The 13,737-nt window shown below is 41.3% G+C and overlaps 2 protein-coding genes across 3 annotated transcripts in view; both read right to left on the reverse strand.

The window, feature by feature from the left end:
• The window catches only part of KIF27 (kinesin family member 27), a 29,463-nt gene extending 26,387 nt beyond the window's left edge, over positions 1 to 3,076 (reverse strand). The window contains exons 1-2 of the mRNA XM_059833862.1: positions 2,767 to 3,076; positions 512 to 712 (exon numbers count right to left, since the gene is read on the reverse strand). Coding sequence (XP_059689845.1) covers positions 512 to 712; positions 2,767 to 3,076 — 511 coding nt within the window. The remainder of the gene's footprint in view (positions 1 to 511; positions 713 to 2,766) is intronic.
• Positions 3,077 to 5,186: 2,110 nt separating this feature from the next.
• Positions 5,187 to 13,208, reverse strand: QNG1 (Q-nucleotide N-glycosylase 1). Of its 2 annotated transcripts, none has more exons than XM_059833937.1 (4): positions 12,871 to 13,208; positions 11,601 to 11,860; positions 7,131 to 7,326; positions 5,187 to 5,873 (listed from the first exon to the last, which is right to left on the reverse strand). In XM_059833937.1, exons 1-4 carry the CDS (start codon positions 13,205 to 13,207, stop codon positions 5,641 to 5,643), a joined length of 1,026 nt encoding a protein of 341 aa, XP_059689920.1. In that variant the 5' UTR covers position 13,208; the 3' UTR covers positions 5,187 to 5,640. The 2 variants fall into 2 exon arrangements, with proteins under 2 accessions (XP_059689920.1, XP_059689921.1); XM_059833938.1 differs by having other exon boundaries at positions 12,931 to 12,936.
• Between the last annotated feature and the right edge of the window lie 529 nt (positions 13,209 to 13,737).

Raw genomic sequence — 13,737 nt, forward strand, 5'->3', positions numbered from 1 at the left:
CAGAATAAAATATCTCTGCAGTAGATTCTTCTAGCATTTTCATGTAGTGGACAGAAGAACTATAGGATGAGTGTTAATTTCAAAGCCTCCAAAAACTATCAGATGCTACTCTTAATGAAATGTTCTCTTCCACTCATTTCATAGTGAAAGGGGGGCAGATATTTACAGTATAAGTGGCTTAACAATTATAATTTTGAAGGGAGAAGAAAAGGTTTAACCTTGAAATACTTATTCAAGTGACTAATCACACACTATTGTGTTTCTAGACAGAATTTGCAGAAGCAGTAACTGTATTTCTACTTTATCATTTGTTCCCCTTTCTGATGGAACATTAATATCGTTCACAGATATCTAAATCCAAAATTGCTTCAAATCAGCTAAACTGAGTTTATATCCTGAAAACGTAACTTTTTTCTAGTATTAGTAATTGTCAGGCTCTTTCAAGAGAAGGCAAGAATAACTTGGGCACACAACTGAAACCAAACACCAAATGTTAGAGCTGAAATCCTACCTGTATTTCCTTTTTCATCTTCTCGGATATGTAATTCTTTCACAGAGGTCTCCAACTCCAATAAATCACGAAGTTCTTCCTTGTAAACCTCTATATAAGATACTTTCACATGGAAGTCAATGTTACGGTTTTCAGAAATATGCTGAAATAATTCCTGAATAGCCCGTGGGATTATGCCCTTCTCATCCGCTGCAACTGATGCTAAAATATAAGCAAAGATGTCATGGAAGCTTGCAGTCATTCTGCTGCATAAATTACTAAGACTGAAAATTGAGAGAAGTCTGTGAGATTTGCTACTCAATATGCTAAGGAATCTGAAGAGCTCAGTGTTCCCAAGGATTCTTGTAAATATTTGTTTTTCTGGGGTTCAGAATATTTGTTTGCATCCATTAAAAGGATTCGAAGTTAGGTTCTAAATTACATAATGTTATAGTCATGAAAGTTATGAAAAATATGGAGTCTGCTTTAAACCTATATTCCTCAGAATACAGATTTCTTCTTTATTCCTACTCATTATGGCTGGCAACGACATTGCAAGGGTTTGAGAAACTATAAATTCCACTTAAATACAACAAAGACCATTAGTAACTTGGTAAGACAAGACTTATGGCCAACATTTACAGTAATTTCCTATTTTTTCCAAGTAGATATGGAACACTAATGCCAAACTCTGTTTTTATTTTTTTTTAATATTCAGCATAGGACAATGCTTTCATAAATAATTTGTGTTCTTTATTCAAGAATATGGAAACTGTTCATCTGTGAGAGGATACCAAGAATCTTTTTTACCAAAAAAATAATGGGTTGCTCACATCTAATTATACATATAGTAAATGTATGTATAAAACCAAAATTGCTGAGCTATGAACAGCCTTAGATTGTGACATCCACTATTTAAAGAATTTGGCTGGCACTGGTACTTAGAAAACCATTAAATAACTACTACTAGAGGAAAGACAAGTGAATTAAGAGGTCAGTTGTACGAGATTCAACAAGGCTAAGTGCCAAGTCCTGCACGTGGGTCACAACAACCCATGCAATGCTACAGGCTTGGGGAAGAGTGGCTGGAAAGTTGGCCGGTGGAAAAGGACCTGGGGCTGTTGGTCAACAGCTGGCTAAATATGAGCCAGCAGTGTGCCCAGGTGGCCAAGAAGGCCAATGGCATCCTGGCTTATATCAGAAACAGTGTGGCCAGCAGGACTAGGGAAGTGATCGTCTCCCTTTACTCAGCCCTGTTGAGGCCGCACGTCGAATACTGTGTTCAGCTTTGGGCCCCTCATTACAAGAAAGGCATTGAGGTGGGGTCCAAAGAAGAGCAATGAAGCTGGTAAAGAGTCTAGAGCACAAGTCTTATGAAGAGCGGCTGAGGGATCTGGGGTTGTTTAGTCCAGAGAAAAGGAGGCTAAGGGGAGACCTTATCGCTCTCTACGACTACCTGAAAAGAGGTTGTAGCAAGGTGGGTGTCAGTCTCTTCTCCCAAGGGACAAGTGATAGGACAAGAGGAAATGGCCTCAAGTTGCACCACGGGAGGTTTAGATTGGGTATTAGGAAAAATTTCTCCACGAAAAGGGTTGTCAAGCATTGGAACGAGCTGCCCAGGGAAGTGGTTGAGTCACCATCCCTGGAGGTATTTAAAAGACGTGTAGACGTGGCACTTAGGGACATGGTTTGGCGGTGGACTTGGCAGTGTTAGGTTAATGGTTGGACTTGATCTTGGAGGTCTCTTCCAACCTAAATGATTCTGTGATTCTATGATTCTAAACAAAAGGAAGATTTCAATACCTACCAAGAGATTTAGAATAATATATTTATATCCATTTGGAAGACTTAAATCATAGATTTCTATGATGTCATAGAAATGTCTCTCAAAAGAAAAAGCAAAGAGCGGGCAAGCAAACAGTTAATTGCCTAACTCAGACATTTTCAAGGTAAGATAAATGTAGCAAGAATCTCCAAAACACTGCATTTCAGGAAGAAATTCTAGTTTAAGTTGCATGTTAAAATGGGGAATGAGAAAGAGCACTTTATAAATTTTTTTTTCTTAAGATATTTTTGGTGCAGCCTAATTTATGGAGAATTTGTGTTTAGAACAGTTTAATTATCACATAAACTTTCGAAAGCTTTTTTTTTTAGTATACCTCTTTTCATTAGCCCTTAAAAATTCTGCAGCATCATCTGCTCGGTATTAAATATTTAAGTTGCACAAATACATTGTTCACCATTCTAAAAAAACCCCCAAACCTTCTACAACCTACCAATGTGGCCACCTCCGATGGTGTAAGTCTTCCCAGAACCGGTCTGTCCGTATGCAAACACTGTAGCATTGTATCCCTCAGTCAAAGACACTAGAAGAGGCTTAATGCAAACAGTATAAACTTCTTCTTGGGTTGAGTTTTTGCCAAATACAAAATCAAAAGTGAAGACACGGTCTTTTCCAATGATAATTTGTTGTGTATTTGGGACTAATCTCACACACACTTGGTGGTTATGAAGTACTTCTTTGGAAAGCAGAGGTCTGATTCGAACTGCAACTTTAACCGGGATCTCCTCCATGCCAGACTCCATCCCTGTACTCGCCATTCAGTATTCACATCGTCAACAAGAAATCTGTTACCACTCCTGTGTTCACCTCATTCGCAGTTGTCTGCAACTAAGAAAAAAAGTTTTCCATCTTGTATAATAAATAAGAATTATTTTGCTGCTGAAGTAGAAAGTTGACATTGCCTAAAGAATACATAAGCACCATTACACTCTTGAAAAGTACCTGATATAAAAACAGCTGTATTAAAATTAATAAATTTAATTTGTTAAATCAATTCATAAATTAATTTTGCCTCTATTAACTTCCAAGCTAGCAGACTTAAGGTTAAGTCTGAAAGTTGCCTGATTTTCTATTTGAATGTAACACAGCCATTTGAAGCAACAAAATTGTAAGAGCTTGTTAAGAAAGACTGTTGATAAAGCATATACTTACAATGAATCCTCTCATTTTTCCTATTCCTGCATTCATGCTGCATAGGCAACATAAATCAGTCAAACAAAACCTTTTTCTCCAAGAGTTATACGTATACACACATGTGTTTTAAAACCATCTTCCACTTACGGATCAGCAACCATTGTAAATTGACAAGCACAAAGGAAGCAGTTGTGTTGCCTACAAAGGAGGTGTGATTTTAAATGTATCTAATTACTACACATAAAACATTCCTCTGATTTTAATCTGCATGTTTAAGCATATAGCTAATTATTTTGTATTAATTATATATTTTAGTAACCATGGTTCCTTATACTGCTCCCTGCGTATTCATTCTTACAAGATAAGCACTGCACAGTAGCAGAGCTGTAAATACCAAGGAACAGCCTTTCTTTACAGCTGTCTTTCATGAACTTTCAAAAGTCCTCACAGGTACCAAATGCTGCTGGATGCCAAACATTTATTTTTTTTTGCTAATTCTAAGAATCTTTGCAGTGCAAGAGAAAGTTTGCTGAACTTCCTGCTTGCTAAACTCCCACACATTGCCTTTAAGAAAGCTGTATTACCAAACTGGCAGAACTCATCAGTGAAGCCCCCAAAATTCAAGTTTGTTGAAAACGAACAGCTTTAAACAGTTGTCTTGTGGTTGCAAAGAGAAGAGTTTTTTCATTTCATTTTATTCCATTTAGTTTGAGAACTCAGCCATCCAGAGTTGAGAAACTGAAACTGAAAAAAGAAAAGCCCAATTTTTAGCAACTGAGCAAAAGTAAACCAAATAAGCCACGCATGAGACTGAAATCAGACTCATATCCTAAAGGACATGGCGATCAGAAACAACTGTAAGAACTTACTAACTACAGATTCAAAACACGTTTTGATCAATTTCTGTTTCTATTTATCCAGGTGCCTTATTTTTATCCCCTAGCAAGTACTGTTTTAAAGTGCTGACATTCACCCCTCCCTTTTAAAACTATATTAAAAAAAAATTAAACCAAGTCACAGGGGAAAAAAAAAAAAAAAAGAAAAGAGTGCGAAATCCTATTCACTATTTCATAAAAGAATGTGGGAATATGAAGTAAGTGTCTGCCAAACCCACAGAAATACGCTGGTGTCGATACATCGTGTGCCCTCGGCTGCCCGAAAGCAGGAGCAAATACACTGGAAGGCTTTTTGCTGGCAAGGGTATTTTGAGAGCGGGCCAGTACATTTTCCATGTTTGCCGCGTCTCGAAGCGCACCTTTTACTCCAAACCTGAGAGAAGCCGGGAACGGGATCACGCCTGGGTCTCGGGAACCGCCCGGGGCCGCGGAATTCAGGCGCCCGGGCTGGCGGGGCCGCGGAGCCAGGCCGTCCCCCGGCTCTCGCACCGCGCCGCCGGCTGCTGCCGCCGTCCCCGGGCGGAGGGGCGCGGCAGGGAGGGCGGCAGGCCGCGGCGGCCTGCGTCTCGCCGTTGTTTACGGCGCCTCGCTAGGCAACGGCGCCAACGTCCGGCGGCGGCCCCCGCGGCAGAGCGGAGCCGCCTCGCTGCCCACAGCGCCCCCCGGCGGCGGGAGGAGGGCGGGGAAGGGGCGGGCCGGCGGGCGGGAGCACGCCGCCGCCAGCGCAAGCACCCCCCTCGCGGCGGGGAGGGAGCTCCCGGGGGGCTGACGCTCTGCACCCTCCAATGAAAAGGCAGATACGCTCCACGCGATTGATGTCACGGCACCGTTTATTAATGAACGCCATAGTTCAGCTCTCGCCCAGCGCGGCCGTCAGAGGCGAGCGTGTGCTGAGGACAAGCTACAGACGGCCCGGGCGGGGGAGTGAGAAGGTACCTGCAGGCTGGTCCGCCGGCCTGCAGGGCTACAACACGCAGGGACAGGTCCCTACACACATACACGTGTGCAAATACGTGTACGTACACAGACGCAGAACTCAAAGCAGGAGTAATACAACCTGAATTAACGTGGACCGTCCAGCAAAGTTTACACTATTGACTCCAGTCATGGCAAGTGAAAGATTCAGAGAGAAAAAAGAAAGCAAGTTGTTAACACATCATCAGAAAATGACTGTTTGATTCAGCCTGTTCCAAATGAGTCTGTGACAAACCGCCCTATGAAAAGAACAACTGCGATTCAAAAGATAACGCATCAGTGCAATAGCTATCAGACTGGACTTAGTAATATATACACCGCACTCGGTGGAACGGAGTATCTTTCATCTCTTCCCTATGATCCCTGGCATAGTCCCAAAGATGATAGTCGAGTAAAACCGCATTGATCTTCTCACGCATGTCCTGACCCTTCTTCTTGTAGAGCTCCAGCAGGTGCTGACAGATCAGTGCACAACACCAGATCGAACAGCCACGGATCTCCACCTCCTCCTTATCTCCAGACTGGAAAATTGTTCCTGCAGGACACAAGAGGCAGCAGTCCAATTATTTTCAAGAAACAGAAGCCCCAGGATGGCCCGAATTTGCTTTTTTCCCCCCTGCTCAACATTTATTCTATTCTAGGAATGCAGTTTTCATGACTTACACTACAACTGCTAACAGTCTTGCTATACATTTTCTAATGATTGCTTTCATTTTACCACATGCACTTACAAGTTTACCCCTCATTCAAGTAAAACAACATCCTAAGAGAGTGGTTTAAGAAAGTAACAGCTGTTTGGGTTATACTGTGCATTACTTGACTATTTCTTTGCTTGTGGAGACTAAAAGGATAGTCAAACACAATTTCGAGATGGTATATCTTCTGCCAGGATAACTCTAAGATTTAAAAAACAAACAAAAAAAAACCCCAAAACAAACCACAAACCAAAACCCTATATATATAAAAATATAAAGGGACCCATTTGGTTAAATGACTTGGATAGGAATGTCCTTATTAGAATTCACGGAAAAGATAAATTGTCTACATGATCTATTTAATATATAGATATATGTAGGCATATATATATGGCCATTCTATTAAGATCCATGGACAACTGCACTCTTCTGTTTATCTTGCTGTGTAATTTTAAAATTGCATAATAGCAATTCTACCTCTAAATACCGTCATTTTACAGTGGAAAAGGGATTGGTTTATGTTTTTATTCCCTGAATTTCATATTAAGTACTGGAAGATGGAACCGTGCTTAAAAACGAGACTGTAGTCTTACGCAATTCACTTGATTTAAAGCAATCTTTTTTTAAATGGACGCTTGTAATACTACCTTGCTTGCCACTAGCAGTTCAGTACAGATAGAGAGGAATCCCCATGCTTTTACATCATCTCTGAACTAATGAAGAAATCATTGCTTCTTTTATCTAAACCTCAAAAATCAAAACTATACTCCTGCTGAAAAGTGTTTTTGGCAACAGCAGCCCTTCAGAAACTCAGAGATCAACTGGCTTAGTATCTCTTTAATCCCCCCCTTATCAACGTTTAATTCAAGGAACAGTTAGATCTTTATAAAAACGTAACCTTAAGATCTCATTCAAGATCACTGACAGACAGTAAGTTCCTTCCTGTTACCTCATCACTACATAAGAAGTCCTTGTTCCCTGGACCAAAAAAACAAACACGTAACCCTTATGTGGACAAAACATTGCATTTTAAAAGCAGCTTTAATCTACAATGTCAAGAGGTAAGATTACTCAATACTAGTAAGGGAGGAACAAACCTTCACGTAGTTTCTTCATTAGTTCTTCAGAATACTTCATTGCTTTTAAGTGAACAAGCACTTGAGGAATTCTGTAGTCAGCAAATATAGTCAGACTAGAAATGTCATCAAAAGAGCCATCTCCTTTGCCTTCTAATACACTCCATGTATCAGCCACAAGTATTTGTGCCCGTTTGTAGAAAGATACCTTTTTTTTCTGATGAAAGAAATTTACAAGTTATTTAAGTACCTGAAACATCAATAAATACAGCATATGACATGTACAGGGAGAGTTACATTGTTTTATGAAACACAAACTACCATTTGGTTAAGGAAACATATTAGTTAACTAAAACAGAATAAAAGTGCAACACTCTTAAAACACCTTAAAATCTAAACAATATTGAACCACAAACAATTATCATATGGAATGCTAATAAATAAATTGAAATAAAACAAAAACATAGTAGAAGTCACTGCAGTGGAATAAAAATTGTTTAGATTCCACCTGGATCTCAGAACACCTTAATGTTGGTGTACTTCCACTTGGCAAACACTGTAGTTGGAGTCCAGCACATGCTAATTCTTTCAGAAATCCTAGAGTTCATCCAACCTTTTATTTCAAGGAGAGAAGCATAAAAGGCATGTATTGGATTAGACAATTAAAACAATTTGTTAATCAATTTATCCGTAATGTTAAGGAAATAAAATTCTAGTGAAAACTTTAATGAATGCTCCTGTGTTGTGTAGTGCATCTTGCTAGTTAAAGAGGAGAGAGGAAATTAATTCCAGGAGAAGGTGTATTCACAAATACATTTTCTTAGATACTATGCATGGTTCTATTTTTTGTCATAAACGTTTTTGCTGGTGCTAATCCTGCAAAGATTGATATGCTTTTGTGATTACTCACAAGGGGAAAAACTAAAGATATGCTGTGATCTGTACACTGCTGAGGTTTTCACTCTACGATGACCACAGTGTGTGAATGTAAATCCGCATCTTTAAGAAAAAAGGTATTAGTGGGTTATGGTTTTTTTCTCCCTTTATAGCTAGATGAGATTTTCTACTTTTGACAATGCATGCTAAACAACAATACGTAACTGGAATGGTTAATCTGAAGTATACGTAGGTGGCGATTCAACTTATTTCCAATTTTATCCTGCCACCCTTCATATCACCACAATTTACAAATGGCATTTTTAAAGCTAATTTAATTTTACTTTATTGCCAAGGTGCTACTATTCCTGAGAGCAAAGCGTATTTTTTGTCATTAAATGCTGTTCTCCAAAAACACTGAGAACCAGATGTCCAACTACATTTCACAGAACAACTTCTGCAAACATCCTGACAACTCCTTCTTTCCCTGTGCTTCATTCTATACTTGATGCACAAACTTATTTCTAGAGAACATACACAATTTTGTAAGTTAAATAATAAAACACCACTTAATTATTTACTTCCTCTTGTGATGTTTTAATAGACCAATCCCATCATAGTTCCTACTGCCCCGAAGCTAATGGAAACCAAGGACATGGCTCTTTTAAAGCATTAAGATTTTTCCAACATAGTAAAGAACTGATCATCTCCAACACCACACCATTTTGCAAGAGCAGCGGAAGAGAGAATTCAAATGGAACTTTTCATCTCATGCTGCAATTTAATTTTGAAGAAAAATACTGTCTGGGACTTGTCACTGAGCAGATGGATTTCTAATGTCATTCTTTCAATTATTGTTAATTTTTTATGCCGCACAGAGCTTCTGAAGTTTATCCAAAATTCTCAACATGAAAAAGACTATTAAGCATTTCCAGTAAATTTTCCCACCATTCTTTTCAATAGAATAGAAGGAGAGCATTAGGTGGATGATACTGTGGCTCAAAGATAGCATCATTTATCCAAAAATGGAACATTTTACCAGATGGCAATACAACTACACTACTTTTTTTTTTCCCTGCAACACCCTCACTTTCCAGGAAAAGCTACCACGTATAGGGACACTGGTGTCTCTTCTCCAATACAATGAGCCAGCATCAAGAAATATAACTAATTATGACCTACTGATATTAAAAGAAGGTGTATTGTGTTGGAAAAAGAGCAAAATGTGATAGCACAGCTAGTAAAAAACAAGCAAAGAATAGGAGGATCATGAGAATTTTATCATCTCAGTTCTACGTGATGGGAGATAAAAGACAAATACACGCAACGTCAGTGACTGGAAGCTCAGAAAGGACTCCGCTGTGTTTATGTCAGAACATGAAAACCCTGATATGCGAGTATAACATAGTCTAATATGTAAACTTTTGTCAGGATTCAAACTCAGCACAGGAGTGAAATATGAACTATCCACCAAGGACAAAAAGGTTCGTCAACTTCTACATTTACATTCAGTAATGTGTAATTATGAAAAAATACCTTGTGTATGTGTTTGGAAAAACATATAGCCAAAGAATTGTTAATTTTAGGAGTCCCTCTAGAAGGTCAGAACATAGACTAGCTGTAGTAGTCTGTGATTCTACTGTAGAATTTGTTTTATAATCATATATATTTCTATTATGGAGAGTTACTGAAAAGCACTGGCTTGCTATTGGACATCTCACCGTCCTTTCAGTTCAGTTCAGCTCAGACTTTTCAGCGAAGTCTTACCTGTGAGAGCTCAACCTGCTGCGATAGAAATGATGTTGATATCGTGATCCATGTCACCTCGCATTAGGTGCTAACACTATTTTTTTATTTTTTAAAAAAAGTAGGGTGTCAACTTGGTCTACATTATTTCACCCACCTTCAAAATACACATCTCGCTTAGTGAAAGCAGAAAAACAGCTTCCATATTCATGCAACAGGCTTTACTACTATGTCAGTGCTTGCAGTCTGGGATCATTTTTGGAACATCTTTTCATTCTGTAGTCTGCTGCTGCTTTTAGGAAGGCTTGCTTTATTAAAGCACTCAGCATCATCTCATGAAAGATATTACGTCAATGAATACAGTCACTATAAAGATAAGAAAATACTCTATTTATCACTTTACTTGGAAGATGTTTCCTTTTTGATCATAAAAATAGTCAAAAATTACCTTATATGTAAAAAAAACCCCAATAAATTAAACAAGTAGCTTCAAAGATTAGTTAGAAAGAACCTCTGATTTTTCATGTAAACATACCTTACTACATAGCCGGAGGAAAAGGAAAGGAAAAGAATAAAGAAAAAGAAAATCATGCCACCTACTGAAGGGCAGATGTAAGTGATAAATGCAATAGGTTCAAAGCTCCAGTGACTGGTGTTCCAGGGAGTTACCTTGAAAAGACTGCACAGACTGTTAGTGTAGGCTGCACTGTCACTAGAACAAAGTCTTTTGGACACAATCATGTAACAGCTGAACAGTGCTGCAGATGGAACCGAGCACAGGAGCAGCTGCATATGTCACTAATGCTAAATAAAGATCACTCCTGTATAGGCAAAACCAGAGACACAGAAAATACCAGATAGCCTCTGTGTACTTCCCATCAGTTTCTTTCAGGAAAACTGCTCCAAAAAGCTTCAGTATACTGTCAACCCTGACAAAAGTATGGGTTAATTCTACCCTGGAGTAATTTGTGCAATGCCTGTTGAATCAACAACAGTTATAGTGTGATTTCCCAGTAGTTGCACATTTCACAATTCTATCAGAGTTTCATTCTCTTCATTAGCTGCAGAGATCCTCAAGGTAAAAGAAGTAAGACATGCAGGTGGGGGGGGTTGGTAGCAATTCAAGAAAAAAAAGGAAAAAAGATTCTGATTTCTCAGGCAGAAATTATCTCAAATATTATCCATTTGTAAGGAGTACAAATTAATAGTAATCTAATTGGTAACTTGGAGTGTACCAAAATAAATTACAACAAAGTGATGAAGATGGAGACAGCACATTAAAAAAATGGCTCTCCTCCAGGGAAAAAGGTTACTCTTGCCATTAGAAATACATTCCTGACTAGTTAAGGACTTAAGACAATCAAGATTCTTTTACTGTTAATGAACTGTGTGATTTTTCTTTTCAGAGGTTTAGACTGATAGAGAAACGAAATCTCAATAATTTTACCACAGCTTAACAAAAAAGTATACTGTGGTCCAAGAGCATTATTTAAAAAACCTTCTTCCCTATCTGTATGGCTCATAGCAATTTACATAATTAAGATCAACTGCTTTACAGTCTAATTTTCCTTTCATTTTATAGACCAATATCTTTACTGATTTGAAGCAAAAATACTAAAACAATAGTAATTTTCCTTCTTATTTCCGTGCAATTCTACTTTTGAATACACTGAGTTTGACAGAAATGTTTCTGTTCACCTTCCATTTCCTGGATTAAAAACCCCAACAATTCACAAATATTAGATCAATTCTGAACTACCCTCTCAGAAAAAATTATGTAGACAACTTAAGAGCTATCTTTTAAATTAAGTCACAATCAGTAAGGAGTAAATTCTTATAATAAGAAATTCCATGTTAGAACTAGCTTACCTCAAATACAGCTTCATCTCTGTAAGAAGGAAAATTTTGCAGTACTAGATGTAGTAGTTTCTGAGCACTTCTCTCACTCATTTTAACACAGGTGAGAAAAGAGCCTCCAAACTTCTCTAACAGAACTGTTCCACTTTCATTCAGCACCCGATGTCTTTCTTCAATCAAAGGTATGGGCACTTCTGTGTCAGAGCGAAATACATGCCTAACTTGGTCAAGCGTCATGGTGGCAAAATACGATGCACTGGTAATAGGTATCCCTTCAGAAAAGTAAAGATAAGATGTTTAGGCTACCATAACATATCCTAAGACCTAATGCAGCGGCCTGCTGCAGATGAGAGCATTTATACAGTAAGATCTAAAGTGTCTATCAACTCTTAAAATCGACTGAGTGTTCAGCGATCATGGCACTCACATAGCTGCTTAAAACTAAATCTGTGTTTGCACACAGTGCTTCCTTCTACAGATAACAATTTCCAACATGCAACTGTGGAACATTTCTTACTTTTTATACGTAATTTTTCCCAACTGCTTAGTCTTCATCTTTGAGTGTGGGGTTTACATAACACACTGGCAAATGTGGTTAGTACACACTTAGTATAGTCAGCGTAGGCCTGTTTTCCCTTAGCTGATAATCACGTTGTGCGTGTACAAGAAGTACCTTAATGCAAACGTTCCCTTAATTTACAAATGAATATGTAGGAAATTAATTAAAACTTCCATCTACACCTACATTTTTTTCCTGATGACAGCAACAAGAGTGGGTGCTAAAATACTGGTTTTGGAGGCATACGGGTGTTCAGGCTTACTGGAGCTGCTTTGGTCCTACATTAGTCCAGAGGATTCTCAGTGTAAGCCTCTTTTTCTCATTTGTCATGGAAATGCACAGTTTATCTTAAGAACACAGGTGAAATAACAGAAGTCGAGAGCAGCTGACTACAGACGTTCCTTAAACTCTTTTTAGTGGAAAAGACATAACCCAAGCAGAGCCGCGAGCTACGTATTTTCTGTACAAGGCATTGTTAAAGAGCTTCCAGCCACCTCCCCCGAGCTCTGCGGGACGGCCTGCACATACAGGTTTATCAGAAGAGCCAGCAACAGTTTGCAGAAACAGATCCCGTTTCTAAGGCGGCGCCTCATTTTATGCTCATCGCTCGCCCCATCCGCGCGCCCCCCGCCCGGCTGCTCAGCGGGGCTCCGCAGCCCACCGTGCGAGGCGAGGCCCGGCCCGGCCGCCGGCGGCAGCGCCGCTCCCCTGGCGCTCACTAACCGTCGTCAAGGGCCCTGTTGACGGCGGCGCAGAGGGACCAGTAGCCGCTGTAGGCTTTACCCTTGTACTTCACCAGGTACTTCTGCTCCTCCTGCTCGGACCAGAAGGAGAAGTTGAGGGTGTCCACCAGGAACACCCAGTCCACCGCCTCCTCGCTGGCGGCCCGGGGGTTCAGCTCGTGGAGGCTCTTCCACCCCGCCAGCCCGAACTCCGCCGCCGAGGCTTTGTCAAACAAACTCTCCGCCACCCGCCGCGCCCCCTCCTCGTCCACGGAGACATCTTTGCTGTTGCCGGCTATAAACTTGGCGGACTCCAGGGGGGACGGGAACACCTCCATGCTCGGCCGCCTCCCTGGGGGCGTGAAACAGGCACACGCGTTCAAGGCCCGCTCCTCCGTCGTGCCGCCGCCCCGCCCCGCCCCGCTCGCGGAGCGCCGACAGGAAGCGGCTCGGGAACAGGCCTCCCCGCCGCCCGCCCCCCAGCGCACCTCACGCCGTCAGGCTCCGGCGCAGCCCTCGCTCCCGCAGCCGGCACCCGCTCCGGAGCAGCGCGAAGCACCACCGCCGCCTCCGCCGCCGCCGGCGACGCTGCCCCCCCTCACGCCCCGCCCCGCCGCCGCCGCGCAGTGCGCAGGCGCGCGGGGCGGGGCGGGGCTTGGGCCGCGGCGGGCGGCGGGCCTCTCGCGTCCGCGGGCCGCGAGAACTTACTCGGGAGACGGCCCTCGGCCGTGCCGCCGCCGCGGGGTGCACCCCGCAGCCGCCACCTTCTGGACGGCGGCAGGGCGTAGAGAAAGGCGCCCCCCGCAAGGTCCGGGCCTCCCACCCAGCCGCCTCCGTGCGGGGAGGCGGCCCTTGAAGAGGAGCCCCG

The sequence above is a fragment of the Gavia stellata genome, chromosome Z, assembly GCF_030936135.1.
Source record: "Gavia stellata isolate bGavSte3 chromosome Z, bGavSte3.hap2, whole genome shotgun sequence".
NCBI lineage: Eukaryota > Metazoa > Chordata > Aves > Gaviiformes > Gaviidae > Gavia > Gavia stellata.